Here is a 16218-nt window from a genome sequence, read left to right as displayed (position 1 = left end):
TTGTGGAAAAAGCATACAAGAAAAAACGTCAGACTGCATGCAAAGAGGCATTCAGTTGAAGTGCAGCATATTCTGTCCAAAAAAAAAGTTCTCTACTCTCAGGAAGGAAGGTCAGATAACTGAGCTTACTGACCAGCATCAATATAATGGTCTCTAGAATCATTTTATACTGAGCAAGAATATATAAATTAAACTTATGAAAAGAACAATACATATCATATTTCTATGTATGCAAAGAATAACAACAAAAAGAGTAAAAAATGGCACCATGGTGTTTGCTAAGAAACAGACTAACACTAAAAACACTTCATCATGGCAGAATTATTCCAAAGAATAATTTTGTCAGCAGATCATAAATTCACAAAATGTGTCACAGGCTTTAGCACTAAGGAAAGAAAAGGCCTAGAGGAGTTTTCTAGCTGCTTCTCTTTTTGAAGTGGTTTTTACATTCTTAACATAACAGCAGATGCTGATTTAAGTGATTTTGGTCTTTTCATCTGCCATTAATTTATTTGTCTTCTTGTTCATTAAAAGATTTAATTGCAGCAGCACAGAAATTTGCCAGTTTTCCTTTAGAAAAATAACCATTAAACTTTCCATTAAAAAAAAAAAAAGGTTAAATTTTCCAATGCAAGGAGTAAGTTCCATATTACAATAAATTCCTGTCTTTTTTTCTAGGAACAAGGATTTTTCAACTGCATAAGCACACTCATTTCTATCTCAATAAAAAGTGAAGTATGCAAGGAAGGCCGCACAAGAATAAACTGGAAAAAGTTGTCAGCAAAAACAGTCGGGCCTTCACGCAGAGAACCCGCCTTTTCTACAGCCAGTTGTGTGCATATATCAAAAGCCTCCAGCTGTGATACACATTTTCGAGTATCTTCCTTTCACGACTGATTCAACCTCTGGATCCTAGTGCCAAATCAGAAAATGCAGAATTGTCTGTTGTTTTAACCAATAATTTCTTAGAACTTCTGACAAATTAGTCGTAAAAAAAGATGATTTGTAGTCGCTTTCTGATCCAGAGACATTTTTTCCTTACTCTTCTGACCAAGGGCTCTCAGAGATGAACTCTGGCTAATTTTATTGTGACAATTACAGATGTGAATTTGCCAGACTGAACTCAGACAACAGAGCCAGAGGCATGTTTCCCATGCTGACTCTGACACTGAAGCATCAAATTCTGGCAGAGGAGCTGGGTGAGATAACATATTGATCCACAGCACCCTTTGTTCAGTGACTTTGTTTCAGCCTCTATAACAAAGTTTTACTGCTTTTTAACTTTCTAGCCCACAGCGCATACAATAAGTGAACTGGATTCTATTCCATCTTTTGTACCATTACCAGATTAGTTTACCAAGCTTTACTGTGTTTCAGTTGCCAATAAATAATGCCTTCACAGCCACAAAGAAGGCAATAGAATAATTTAGTTGTTACAAAGGAAGGGAACAGGAAGGAGGTTAGGCCTGCAGAACACTAAAATCTACTCTTAAAAAAAAAAAAAAAAAAAGTTAACTACTTGTATACGTTCTTCTGGATAAGAAATCCTTCATTTCAAAATACAAAACTAAATACAAGTCTGGAGTCATCATTTATTAGCTATACATCATTAATTATTTTTTCCATCATGACTATACTTCCTTTTCATTATCAGATCACTTTTTATCTATATGTATTGTTTAGCCAGAACGATTTATAGCATTGTAAAATGAGAGGAGGTCTAGGTGCAATGAATTAACTACTGGCTGAAGAAGGGCTTCTGCCTAATCATTCATAATGAAGTAAAATTCTGCTGGGTTAGTTATGTGTTGTTAACGTGCTTGTGTACTTCTTTATGTTGTGCTAAATGCTGCACAGAAACAACAACTATTCAACTACAGCAATTTAGATGAAAGCCCATGTCAAGAGAAAAAGACTCAACAAATTCCAGAAGCTGCAGATGGATATAGCAATTTTTGTTAAACATGTAGCAAACTATCAATACTGAGAAGTACCTGATTTTGGTAGTAGTCTCTGGAACTCTACAGTTCAGACTCAGCTAAGTTTTGTGTGTTGGATCAATATTTTGTAAGAATTCATGCACGTTTTGAAATGTTCATCAGCTTTACTGTTACATCTCTGTCCAAGCTTTCCTATTTATGAAAATATAGGCCCAATTATTGGTTAGAAGACTTTTAACATTTGTCACCATGTATTTCTCACCAGCACAACAGTACTAAGCTGCACCAGGGCAGGTTCAGACTGGATGTTAGAACAAAATTCTTTACTGTGAGGATGGTCAAACACTGGAACAGGCTTCCTGGAGAGGTAGTTGACACCTCATGCCTGTCAATGTTCAAGAAGCACTTGGATAATACCATCAATAAGATCCTTTAACTTTTGGTTAGCCCTGAAGCAATCAGACAGTTGGAATTGATGATCTTTGAAGGTCCCTTCCAACTGAACTATTCTAAAACCTAAATTCAAGATGATGTCAGTATCCACCAGCTTTACTTCTCTTTAAGCCAGTAGAATTCAGAGCACAGATGTACTTACAAGTACTTTAAGAGAAAATAGGTTCCTCCTAAAGAAAGAATTATGCAACTACCCCATAGACCAGAAGACCTCTATGAAATTCAAAATCACTCTCTAAGGAAATCCAAACACAACTCAGTTTAGAGACACATATAAGTTGACTCAGCCTAAACTTCCTTGAAAATACAATACACAAGCAAAACCTCAAGTGTATATGTTTTCTAAGGTATATTAGTTTTATAAGATACACATTTCTTTTTTTTCTGCTATTCCACATGTGATATTGCTGCAGTTAAAGTTATTTATATGTTTTTTTCCTAAAACATCCAAAAGACACTTTTAAGTAGATGAAAAAAATTTGAAAGGTTAGCCCTATATTTCTGGTAAGTTAAACCATCTTCCATGGTGCAAAAGACCAAAAGCAAAATCAAAAACAAACAAACAAACTAAAAACAACTTAAACAAAAGATTTCACTGACAGAAAGTAAAAAAATAAAAATTAAAAAAAATATATATAGAAACACACAAATACCACAAAACAAAGCAAAACAAACAAACAAACACTATGGCTAAATAACAAGAGGAAGACACAAAACTTAGAATGTGTTTGTGAAATAAATTAAAAGCAAAACTCTGTCAGGTTTCTGGTTGCTCAGAGATTTTAAAAAGTGAAGAAATGTCCTAAGATTTCCAATCAACAGACAATTATTTTGAAGGACAAATGAATATAGCAATTTCACTAGAAAATAGTGAAGTGGGTGTTTGGAACTCACATGTTAAAAAGAATAGCAAAAATATGTCAGTATTGCTCTTGCATCTGGGTGTATCTAGAAATTATTTACGAAGGAAATCAAGCTAGCAGTCTGTGATTCTGAATTTACCAAAGAAGAAGAGGAAGACAGAAAGTCACGCTAAACGTCGCCAGTCACATTGATTTAAATTCAACGGAGCAATGCAAACAATGATGCAAGTAACCTCTCTGGACAGGGAGAAGCAAAAGTCAACACCAGTATTCACCAACAAGATGCGATGATAAAGAAACTCAGATTTTAAAGTAAAGGAAGGAAGCCATAGTGCCTATATTTACAGGCATGTGAAGCACTCCTATAGGTCTCTTAAGAACAGTCAATTATTGTTTATAAACACACACTTGTACTATGACTTACCCCAGAATGAGATTTGCAGCATTCAAGGCAGTGATATCCCTTGGAAACATACCCATTAGGATTATGGCAATTTTTAAACACAATAAGGCATGCTGATTAACATGACTGAAAAAAAAAACAACCCACATCCTCAAAATTCCCATATATTCTTATGTCAACAAGCACACACACGACCCCAACCGAAAACATGCGTATCCTATGTGTGGAGCAGGGAAGAAGAACTTGAAAAGTTTCTTCCTGACTTACATGTGGAGAGCAGTAAATTCAATATTAATATGTTTTATACTTGTTCATGTAAAACAGCGCACAACTCTAATCCCCCAAAGTAGATACATAATCACCTTGCTCTAGAATGAGGCAATGTTCTCACTCAAAAAATAACTGACTTATCCTCCTACCCTTCCACAGAAAGATGCATGTAATCAAAATACTACACCCTGTGCTGTACAGGCAACAGAAGGAAGCGTCTCATGTTGCTGCCTGTGCCATAGAGTTTTAGACCGTATACTGGCAGATACAGGCTGGCAGATGAGACATAAAATCTAACAAAAAACTGTGTGCTTCCAAGGAGGAAGCAGAAGGTCTGATGTTGCGTATTCAGTGTCTAAGCATATGATGCTACATCCTCATGTGCAAATCACTGCCTGGTTTCTCACAGTTAAATGTTGTGACCCCCAGTTCCTCCCATAGATACTCTGACAGTAAACCTTCATCTGTTGATTGATTTTACTTCATTTTACTTTTTTTACTTAAAGTTACTTTAGAGCAACTTTCCATTTCTCCTTTCTCCTTACTTACTTTTAACCATCTAGCAGAGTTAAATGTTCTGAAGCCAGGAATTTTATGTTTTTAACTTTGACATTTTTGCTGAATTCAACTGAAATCAGACAGAAGGTCCAAAACCAGATAAAATTAGTCTCATTTCCTTGGAAAATCAAATTGAAACCTCTGTGTAGGAGTGCCTAGACCCACACTTTGTGCATTGGCCCATGATTAAACATGTTTGTTATGAACAAGGACGCAATATATTTTGGAATGTTTTGCATCAGCAACTCTATAAAATAAACTACTAAAAAAATACATCCAGACTGTCTATAAAGCACCTGCCATGAGAAATAGTTTTAAAATTTTAAAAAATGCAAAGAAGAATGAACTACGGTGAGTCATGTTCCACATTTTCAAATACAACCATCCAGATACATCAACCAGTAATTACTCTTTACTATGTTTTCCATTTGTTAGAGTTACATGACTTGCTTCAGTAATTCCCTAATCTCAATTTACTCCTCTTGTATTTTTGTATTCCTCTTTTTTAAGGTAAGTTACCTTTCACATAAATTTTTTTTTGACAGGGTCATACTTCCCTTGTTCAGACTAACATTAATTTTGCCAACACACACTCATGCCAGGGCAACTTTGTAAGACAGTAGGACATTAGAATACTACTTCTTACAAGCGAAAGATGCATTGTGGATATGCAACATGATGCTCTCTTTCTGAAATACATTTTTATGCAGTATTCTGTTTTTATGTTTAGGAAAAAATAACTGTACATACAGCTACAAAGATCTGTTGTTAATTACAAGCATATGCACTGTCATCTTACCAGGGTATTTTAAAAAACAAACTAAACCACAACAACAGGACTGGATTCCTATTCTATGATCCTCATCCTGAGCAGCTATATAAAAAGTCTTCACAGTGGGTTAAGTGCCTTTTTTTTCATACAAGTAAATTGAAACTTCTAACTTTGCCTTAATTGTGGAAGGGAAAGAGAGTGATTTTCCTGGGATACAGGATATATGTTAGTTTGAAAAATGAGGGAGAAGATTAGGTGAACTAATTTTTTAAAATCTCCAGTCCATTTCCAGTGCAAATAGGCTTGAACAATTTATTTCTCCCACATATCTGTAATTCAGCAAAGACTAACATAATCCAGCAAAAAGTGACTCATTGGCACATTGAAGCAACCCAGAACTATTTTAAAAGCGGCCTTTGAAGACTGATGTACTACTCACATGTGAAATAATCCCCTTCCTCCAACACCACCTGATTTCTTCCCCCTTTTGTTTGAAGTTGTGTTTTCTTTCCCTACACCTAAACTTATATTGATTAATAAATAAATAAATAAATAAAATTGAATGGTAAAAAAGAATGTTTACTATCTCTCAGCTATGAGCTGATTTTTTATTTCCCTTTGCCTCACATGAGCATTCATTCTTTCATTTACTTAAATCTTAATGTTCACATCAACTCAATCACAATTTCCCAAAGGAGCCAGGAGACAGGCTGCCATTAACTTCTGTCTTGATTTTTTTTGACAGTCTCTATTATCATACAGAAAGAAGAAATGTTTTTAAAAGTAGATGACTCAGACCCTCACACAAAAAGACTATCCTGAGATTGTAAATAATGTTACACTACAACCAGATACATAATCAACACTTAATTTATTAATTTCTACTCTATGACCCCGAAAAAATGACTTATAAATAATAAATACTTCTCCCCACCCCTCACCCCCCCAGACAGTTCACCTCTAGCAGTAAGTTTTATAGAGTGGTCATAAACAGGAACTAGCTAACTAACTAGATGCCAAGCAATACATTCAAAAAATATACTTAATAGGACATTTTTTCCTGGCATCATGACAGAGTGTACTTAGATGAGTAAGCAAAAAATTCTTAATGTTGTACAGCAAACAGCATGCAAAACATTTCTTAAAGAGAATGAAGACAAAAAGAGATATTTCAATAGTCTTCAATTATTACAGCATTATTGTTACAAAAACAATATTCCTGCTTTTCATTGTTTTAAGTTAGGCTTTTTCCCTATAAAAGTAACAGAAGAGAATTTAATTGCAAATTCAATAAATATTCTTTTCAAGCCCTATCTGTTGAAGTGCCATTTTCCTGTTAGTTATTCTGTGGCAAATTTGGGAGGGACAAAAAGCAGCTGCAGCTACATTTGTAAATGCAGTCCCAAGAGAGTGTGTGAGACTACAGTAGTTTCACATAGTCAATTACTGTGCATGTTTGATTTTTTAATTTATTAACAGATTTGAGGAATCTACCTATTTCAATTTTCATAACTGGAAGTTGCATCCTACGCTGCAATGTAGATAAAAGTCAAAACAAAATTTATTATTGATAATAGAAAACCCTGAAAAGTCATTAGGACCCCAAACCTTAATCAATTATAAGAAAAAAAATATATTTGTAAATCATTCCCTGAAACCTTTCCAATCACAAATATTTTCACTATAGTAGAAACTCATATGTTCTGTGGGTTTCAATTAGTACTATAATTATGCCTTGAAGAATTAGATTCCTAAGCATTTGCAAGTTCTATGCTTAACATATACCCAAAATATGCCATGACACCTCCAACTTGAAACTGAAGATGAGACAAAGTATATACCACCTGAAATTACAATAAAAAATTGCTTGCTTAATTAAAATTAAAGGTCTAAGCAACTTAAAAAGCAACACCAAAAAACCTTTCATGTCTAAATGCAGAACAGACAATTTCAGTTAGCATCTGTTCGGCATCTGTAGAAAGTCAGACCATTTATTTAAATACTTGCAGTTGACAACAGCAGTAAAGAATCCCTTTAACACCTTCTGTAAAACTTGCTTTTATTTGCAAACACTAAGAAGCCTATTTGCATATTCTGTCCATCTATAAGTTACAGATTTGTACACATTACATTTAGAGGGAAGAGACACTCAGCACATTAACAATCTGTTCTCCACTGCAAAAACATTAAATGAAGAGATATTCAGCAGACAGAGAATTCCAGGGCCCACACAGGAGGAAATCTGTCCTGTCAAAGAACAACATGGATATAAGTAAAGCAATCAATCAATCAAACAAACAAATAAATAAAAGGGCCAGAGGAAAACATTTTTTTTCAGGCAAAAGATGGACTTATTGAAACATGGAGCACGCTGGACAGTTTTGGTATGGCCACTGGGCACACTGTTGTAATACAACTCTGACACAAGAAATACAACTTCTCTGTTTAATCTCTGTTGTCAGCTGTAGTCCATTACAGGCTTAACACCATTTAATGAAATTTAATAAGATTTACAGTGCATTGCATTGTATATTCACCACCTAATTGAAAGAGTAATCTGCAGCTTTGTCTTGCAAGTGGCACTTAAGCACTGCAATTTTCCTATCACCTCTCAAGTTTCTCCATGTGTAAGCAAAAATAATTTTTCTTTCTAAATGCCATCAAAACTGATCTTGTCATATGGTGCTTTTAGCACTTTGTTACCTTTAATAAAGAAACACCAGACCAAATTCTGCCTTTCTCTAAAAACTATGCAATAGAGTTAAAATCTTCAGCATCTGGAGACACTGGCAGCACAGCAACCAGCAGGAACACAGTTTAGCCAGAATACTGTGTTATGGGAAGGTGTCCAGCTCAGCACTCAGAGCCCAGAATGAGAAAAGGTTTGCTGTTTATTAAATGTTCATACTCTTTTCTTGAAGAGAAGAAAAACAAAACCAAAAATTCAGGAAGAGGCAGCACAAATGTATTTCTTCAAAGAGATTCCAATTATCATAATTTCAGGAAAATATACACATCTGAATTAGGATGAAATATACTCACAAACACATTTTCTGTTTTTGTAAGTATCTCCTTCCTTAGGATCTAACGGCATTTTACAAACAACTGATTATCCCTCAGGCTTTTTTTTGTTCTGTAAGAAAGAATTACCCTAACACCTCAGTTCTCTCAACTCCAAAATTTGTCTTTCTTGACACCATCTGTTCTTTCTGTGATTAAAAATGTAAAAAAGTAATGTCCTAGACCTTTACTTTAAACATTTTCCATTCTTCTTTTCTATTACCCAAAGTGAATACACAATAAAAAACAACTAAAACAAACAAACAAAAAATAATAATATTCTTCTTTGTATTCTTCATATATGATCATATTTACGAAGGAAAAGTAAGTTATCGACCATGTTTTCTTCACAGTACTTTAATCAAAAAAAAAATCTATAACTTATTTATTCTTGACACTTTTTATACACAGTTTTCCCTATCTTAAAACCAAAACTTAGTTAACTGGAAATCAGTATTAATTTTTAAAAATATCACCCAATAATTTGCTTATATATTCTTCATGATACTTGAGCAAAACAAACAAACAAAACCCCACATTTTAGAACCTGGCAAGTCTTAGTAATCTGGCTATAATCCTCCCACCCAACCCCACCCCACCCCCCCCCCAAAAAAAAAAAAAAAAAAAGAAATAGAATATGCAACTGATTTAACGGAAACATTATTTTGCATAGTTCTACAGTCCCAAGCACTGAAAAAACAACAGCAACAACATTAACTGTATAACATACATAGAAACTAAAAAAGGTTGGAGAAGACCTTCTATATTCTATATTTTAGTGCATAAGGGTGCATCAAATCCATAGAAGGGCTGTAGGTGGTATGTTTCAAAGCATACCAGCATTTAATAGATGTAGTGTTTTCCTACAAAACAGACCCAAAGTTCCTCATTCTTGATCTCTGCTGACAAACAAGTGTGTATTACTGTCCAATCCAACTTTATTTTCTTCCAGCTTTATCCAACTTTAGATTCTTCCCCACCCCCTCAGAAAAAGCATTTTTTTACTTACTACCAACTTGCAACTTTGAAAGTTCTCTCTCCCCCCCCCCCCCCCCCATCCCATATCCACCTTGCCCTGCCTCTGTTTTTACTAGAAACTCCCCATGTTTCCATCGAATCAGACTGTGGGGCCGTGAACTCACTGCCAGGTATACAGACTTCTAAGGTTCTGAATGTAAGAAGTTAAGACTCTGATTATTCATGTATAAATTTAAAATTTGAATTTTCTTTGCACAGTCTTACCTCATTCTCTTCAGATGTATATTGTATTTTGAGCGTGTCCATGGCTCTGATCATAGCTTGCATGGCAGTAAATATATTTTGGTAAACCAGTTTTGTGAAGCCTTTCCTGTCTTCTTCTGTGTAACCTGATCCGTGAATAATCCTCATTTGTTTAATGAAAGTACTTTTTCCACTTTCTCCTGTGCCTGTGATGGGGGTAGGGAGGAGAGAAAGAAAAAAAACCACTGTACTATTTGCAAATCCTGGCAGTTGAAAATACTTGTAAATACAAGTGCAAGGATGTGCACATTATCTAAGTAAGCATAATGATCACCATTAATTGTACTAGCAATTTTTCAATTTTCCATTTTCCATAACCTCTATAGTTTTAATAAGAATTTGTATTTCTGTGTTTGGGAGCTTTTTGGTTAAAGACACATAGAAGTATCTTTTTGTAATACATCTTACAATGTTTAACGCAAGTATCCTGTAGGTAGACGTCATATTACACAAGAAGCAAGAAGAGAACAAAGTTCGGATGAAATTCCTCAACACTGAAAGACTATACAAAGCTTATGTACTGTTTATGCCTTAATAATAAAGCCTGCACTAATCCTGAATCCTGAACAACAAATTCATTCCTATCTCAGAGCTTTTATGAGTGTTAAGGGCAGCCCTTTCTGTTCTTCCCCTACTGGAAGATCATACAGGGCCAAAAAATACTCATTATACTTTCTTCTTAAGGCCTTCACTGTAAATTTTCAGAAGTTTAGCAATTAAATGCATTCTGGCTGAGCCATAGGGTTGGCTTCACTCCTTCTCTCAGACTGCTGTTGGTAAGACAGCACACCCAGTAACAAGTTTTCAGTAATTTACGTTTAGTACCACTAGGTGTCGAAAATACATCAGCAGGACAAGGAGGAAGGAGTTCCTCTGTGAAAATTATGTCTTAAGATATAACAAAACAGAAAACTATTCTGAATCTCCATCTCATCACACAGTATCTCAGTACCACAGCAGACGGTAGTATCTCTTTAGTGAAATAGTATTCATTTATAGAGCCCCAAACATTAACGGTAATAAGCAAAACCCAGATAACCCGAAAGAGTGTAAACTGTTATCACCTATTACGTGTATAGCCATTTTTCTGAAACATTTGCCACTGGCATCAGTTCTTATTCTAGGGCCTTCTTCCCTATTTTGCATCATCCACTATGGAAATCCCTTCAAAGCTGTAGCTGTCCCGTATTCAAGCCAGCATTATTCAACTGTCCTTCTCTATGACCCTGCTAGAACAGCTCTGCTCTACAGGTAACAGGACTACGGTGCTCATCAGAAGAGTGAAACATAGCTCTACTCTTTTTAATTGATAAATAAGAAGTGTTTAATACTTTTGTCTGCAAGAAGAAGGTCAGGGGAGACCTTATTTTTTTCTACAACTACCTTAAAGGAGGTTGTAGCTGGGCGGGGGTCAGTCTCTTCTCCCAGGCAACAAGTTATCACTTGCTGAATTCTTTCATACGGGAAAGGGCCTCAAGTTGCACCAGGGGAAGTTTAGGTTGGATATTAAGAAAAAATTCTTCACTGAAAGGGTTGTGAGGCATTGGAACAGGCTGCCCAGGGAAGTGGTTGAGTCACCATCCCTGGAGGTCTTCAAAATACGTGTAGATGTGGTGCTTAGTGACATGGTTTAATAGTGGACTTGGTAGTGCTAGGTTAAAGGTTGGCCCAGGTGATCTTAGAGGGCTTTTCCAACCTAAGTGATTCTGTGATTCTAATATTAACATTGCTGTTCTTTCAACTAATGTTTGGGATTTTTAAAATTTTGGCATAGTATTGGTTTACTTGAGAGAGATGGAACATAGAGATATGTTGGAATAAATGTGAAACACAAATTCCTGAGGGAATTTGTTTTAGTAAAATGTCGATGTTATATTACATACCACAGCCTTAAGAAAGGTGGTCCTGCCATGCCAACTTTAAGCAGTCAACATAAAAACAATTCAAACGCAACTCAGTTAAAAACAAAAAAACCAACCCACCAAAACTCATAGTCACTGCCAGCAGAAACTTTTTTTTTTTTTTTGGGGGGGGGGTGGTGGTGGTGGGAGGGGAATGGTAAACCCAGGCTGAGCTTCTGACCTGAATTTTTTATGGGAGAATAAACAGTCCTGTCACATTATAGCAGTGCCTTCTCCTAATGTTTCAGTTAAAGCAAAACGATTGTAAAACTGTTAACTTCACCATCACGGACATGCAGTGAAATTAAGTTTAAAAAGTGGAATTCATAACACTATCTACTAGTTTCTGTTTCTAAGCAAAGATGCTTTTTTTCTAAGGACCACCAACACCAAAATCAGTCTGGCACAGCTGCAGATGGTTTTGAAGAGATTATATGCAATTCAAACTAGAGTTCTTCCCTGCATTTATCTATCTTATTTTATTTTATTTTATTTTATTTTTATTTTTATTTTATTTTATTTTATTTTTGTTTTTAAGAAATCTAAGGTTAATGTTTTATTATTGTCCTATTAGATCTAACATGTATCAACCTACATAAATGGAAAATGGTCCATTAAAGTGACATAAGTACATGGGTATTAAACAGAGCCATCCTATTTTACCTTTTGACCTTTCATAACTGGGAACACAAGTTGATTTAAAGCTTTGTGCTCCAAACACCAACCTTAAGTAGATAGCAGTCTTCCTTCTTTATTCTTCCTTCCAGTATCTCCTTTTGAGCCTAGCTCTGCCTCTTGTCATAAATCCAGAATACAGGGTCTCTATGCAAATCCAACAATACATGTTTTTTGTTTCTGCTTTCTCATAAGCTACCTAAAAAAATCTTCAGGGTTCATTAGCTTAAAATGAAACAAGACTTTTCAAGCACATCTTGACAAAGCATCATTTTAAAGCCAGTAAAAAGTGGCAGGGCTTTCAAAAAGAGTTTGAATGTGGAGTAGTCATGCCAATATACACACTTGTGAGATATTAAGCTAAAGATAATTGCATTTCAGGATGGAACTGTATAAACAACCAGATTTGGATTGAGTATCTTTCTAATTAAATTAGTTGGAAAACAAATAGAAACCCACAAATTGGAACTTGTTTTTTAAGACTTCAGGTGGTGCGAGTTAAGAAAATGGAGTACACTTTTTAAGTTAGGAATAATAGAAATGGTAATAGGGTAATAAAATGCAGGTTTTCTGGAAAGTGTACATAATAGAACAATAAAAATTGATGTGATTATATACTTTGGATGTATAAAGTCACATTTTAATGCCATCCATTAGAGAAGCATTAGATGATGGAGAACTTTAAAACTTGACTATATACCCCAAAGGTATAAAAATTCAGTTATTACAGGCATGTTAAAAAAGGCATTTATATACTTATACAAATGTGTTAATAATACAGGCAAAGTGCATTTTAATCCTCAGTAACATTTGTGGTTAGTACCTGTACACAATCCATTTAATGCACTTATCATCAGGGAATGATTTGTTGAATCATCATTGCCAAAATATGGAATACATATTGACAAGTTCGAGAGACAGAATCTTCTCAGAAGGTGCTATATATATATATATATATACGTTAGTGTGATATATTTATCTTCCTTCCATTCACTTCAAGCACTCCTTTTTTACTCTTTCAGCTACTTACTGACACAAACGTGTTACCTACTCAAATCTACTTTCTCAGTTAAAAGAAATATTAGAATTTTGTGGGTTAATTCATGGAATAAAGCATTACAACTTTGGGTTTTCTCTCTTTTATTCTTAACTCTTCCCTGGCCCACCAGTTTAATTTTCGAAATCTAATGTCTCAATTTTTTATTGAGGAAAAAAAGAAGTTACAAAAAAAAATCTCTATGCCTTCTTATTCCTCTTGTTCTCCTAAGGACTTGATCTCTACAACTTAATAACATCACTGACTGGACAGTGAATACAGCCAAAACAAGAAAGTTTTAACTGCTAAGGACAGAGCAAAGCTGACTAACTAGTTTTGCTAACACAACCAACACAAGAGATGTTCTCTTTTCACTAGTAGATCTCAAACTCCAATGATAACTTCACCTACAGAATAGACCTGACTATGCACTCACTTTCACTTGCCATAGATGAATTGCCACAGGCAGCCAGTATGTTTTGTCTGTTGATGCACGAAAGCAGGTTTCACTCTTGTTCTGGCAGCTGTAGTGCTGGTAAGGCCCATGCCACTGGATATCAATATGAGCAATGCCATTGGTCACAGCAGAAGCAAGAGAAGTCCACATTACTATCCTATTTGTCCCCACTATCAAGCACGATAAACATGATGCAGTCAAAATGACACAAGTAAAACAAAAAGCTGTTCATTTGACTAAAGAGATTTGAATATACTACAGGAAGAGAAAGAGGAAAAAAAGAAATAAAGGAAATAAAATGCAGGCACAGCTAGTAGATATCTTAAAGACAGTCTCATGACCTAATCCTACCCTTTCTTTTACATAATTTAGTGGAATAGGTTGAGATATGGGAGCCATATGAATGGTTACGTTACTAGTCACAAGCATTTTCAGTGGATGAGGGTCACTAACAGAATAGTTTTTTGAAATATAGTTGATTATCAGCTCTGCAAAACACTCTAGCCAGTATTGCTTTAAAGCCTCTAGGAGCACTTACATGCTGTGCCTCATTTCTGACTCCTTCTGCAGAAGAATAAGCAATGCTAACAAAAACAGCTATTTCATGGGCAGAAATAATTACAAGAATAAGGATATCAGCACTTGATAATTCAATTAGGAGATTTGCTGCCTGCATTAAAAACTAAATTACATATGAGCAGGATCTGTAATATTTTGTGAGGCAGTTATTAGGGCTGTTCAGTCAACGGAAACAACTTTCTACAACTGTAGGATTAATAGTTTCATATACAGAACTAAATGGTACTAGTGCACAAAACTGGACATAACAAAAATGACTTTCAAGTACATAATCATGACTCACTGAAAATTTAAAGGTCAGAGCAACAGAAGTTTGTGTTTTAAAACAGAGGCAGAAGAATTACACAGAACAAAATTCTGTTTATTTCAAGAAGGAGACCTAAAGCAGGAGAAAAAACATTTTTCAAATTTGTGAGAAAGGAAAGTCTTCAGAGTCATTCAGCAATCTTGTGGATTACTCTGTGTATTCTGTTAACTTCTTTCACAGTGGTACCATATTAACTGCTGAAATTAGCTTCACAATATAAAGCACACAGTTACATGAAAAAAAAAAAAGGTACAAAATAAAACAAACAAACAAAAGCCACAATCATTTCTATTACAACAAGGCAGGGACAAGGCAGGGCTTTTAATGACCTGGGAAAAAGCAAAAGCAGATTTCAACTCTACAACTCATACACAGTTAGCTGTGGTTTTTTTGTTTGTTTTTTTTTGTTTGCTTGTTTTTTGTTTGTTTGGTTTTTTCCATTGAAATATAACCCAAAAATGAAGTGTGTTTTCACTTCTCTTGTTCACTTACCTATCAACATTCCTGGTACATATGTCAGACATAATTTTGAAGTATTTTCTGTTGCTTTTTAATACTCAACAATACAAAAGATGCCTCATGAAAGTATAAAGAAATAAATCTTGGCAAATTATTGTAACAGTAATAAGCAGTAACTATTTCAGGTACTTCATCCATTTTCTGTAGGATTCAAAACCACCTTCCAAATCTGTTCCCAGGGGAAAGGCTCTCATTCATTCTGCAATCCTAAATATTAAAAGCACATTTTCCCCTTTGGTGACTTTTCCCCTGCTGATGACAGGGAACATGACTAACAATATGAGCTTTGTGATTTCCAAAGTAAAAGTAACAGAGGCAGAGGCTCAAAACATATTCAATAATCACCTTCAAAAGCTTTCTAGAGGAAACTTTTTTGAATGATCTCTACATCCATATGGACCAGTGCTATGCAAGTAACTGAATGTTTTCTTCTGCACTGGCATCATGTATTTGACACCCACATAACTACATTATTTTAATGTTGCTGTATTTTTCTGCTACTAAGTATAAAGGTAGAAGGGAAAGGTATCTGAAAATGAATTAATTACAGGAGTTGTAGAAAACAAAAACAAAAAAGCTTAAATACTGTCAGTAATCCTGCCTTGTCATGTCAGGTATCACTGTACTAGATCTGGCTGGGATGTTAACTTTCCCTGCTGCAGCCCATGTTAACTTTCCCTGCAGCAGCCCATGCAGTGCCGTGCTCTGCACTTGTAGCTAGAACAGCAGTGGTATCACACCGGTGTTGTGTTTGCTGCTGAGCAGTGCTGGCACAGCATCAGGACTCTCTCTAACCCTCCTAGGGGGTGGGCAAAAAGTGAGAAAGGAACATCACCAGGGCAGCTGACCTAAACCAACCAAAGGGATACTCCATACCATGTGGTGTCACACTCAGCAATAAAAGGTGGAAAAAGGAAGAAGAGGGGAGGGGTGGGCTCTCGTTGTGAAAACGTCTGTCCTCCCGAACACCGGCTACGTGCGTTGAGGCCCTGCTTCAAGGATGTGGTCAAGCATCGCTCATTTGTGGGAAGTAGAGAGTAATCTCTTTCCTCCACACAGCCTTTACTTGTTTTGTTTTGTTTTTTCCCTTTCCCCCTCCCTTTTCCCCTTTGCCTTTTTTCCCTTTAGTTAAATTGTTTAATTA

The 16218-nt window shown here is 35.4% G+C and overlaps 1 protein-coding gene across 6 annotated transcripts in view; it reads right to left on the bottom strand.

The window, feature by feature from the left end:
- The window catches only part of LOC308186015 (guanine nucleotide-binding protein subunit alpha-14), an 89414-nt gene that overhangs the window by 46350 nt on the left and 26846 nt on the right, over positions 1-16218 (bottom strand). For 3 of the 6 annotated variants that reach the window (XM_080574828.1, XM_080574829.1, XM_080574827.1), the window contains exon 2: positions 9562-9746. In XM_080574828.1, the coding sequence (XP_080430954.1) occupies positions 9562-9746 (185 nt within the window). Of the gene's footprint in view, positions 1-9561; positions 9747-12226; positions 12324-13648; positions 13763-16218 lie in introns of those variants that run through there. The other 3 variants (XM_080574831.1, XM_080574830.1, XM_080574832.1) reach the window with 3 other exon arrangements.

Source organism: Anser brachyrhynchus, assembly GCF_964034855.1.
Source record: "Anser brachyrhynchus genome assembly, chromosome: Z".
Classification (NCBI taxonomy): domain Eukaryota; kingdom Metazoa; phylum Chordata; class Aves; order Anseriformes; family Anatidae; genus Anser; species Anser brachyrhynchus.
The sequence above is the reverse complement of the archived record's forward strand: the minus strand, read 5'-3'. Positions and strand labels throughout refer to the sequence as shown.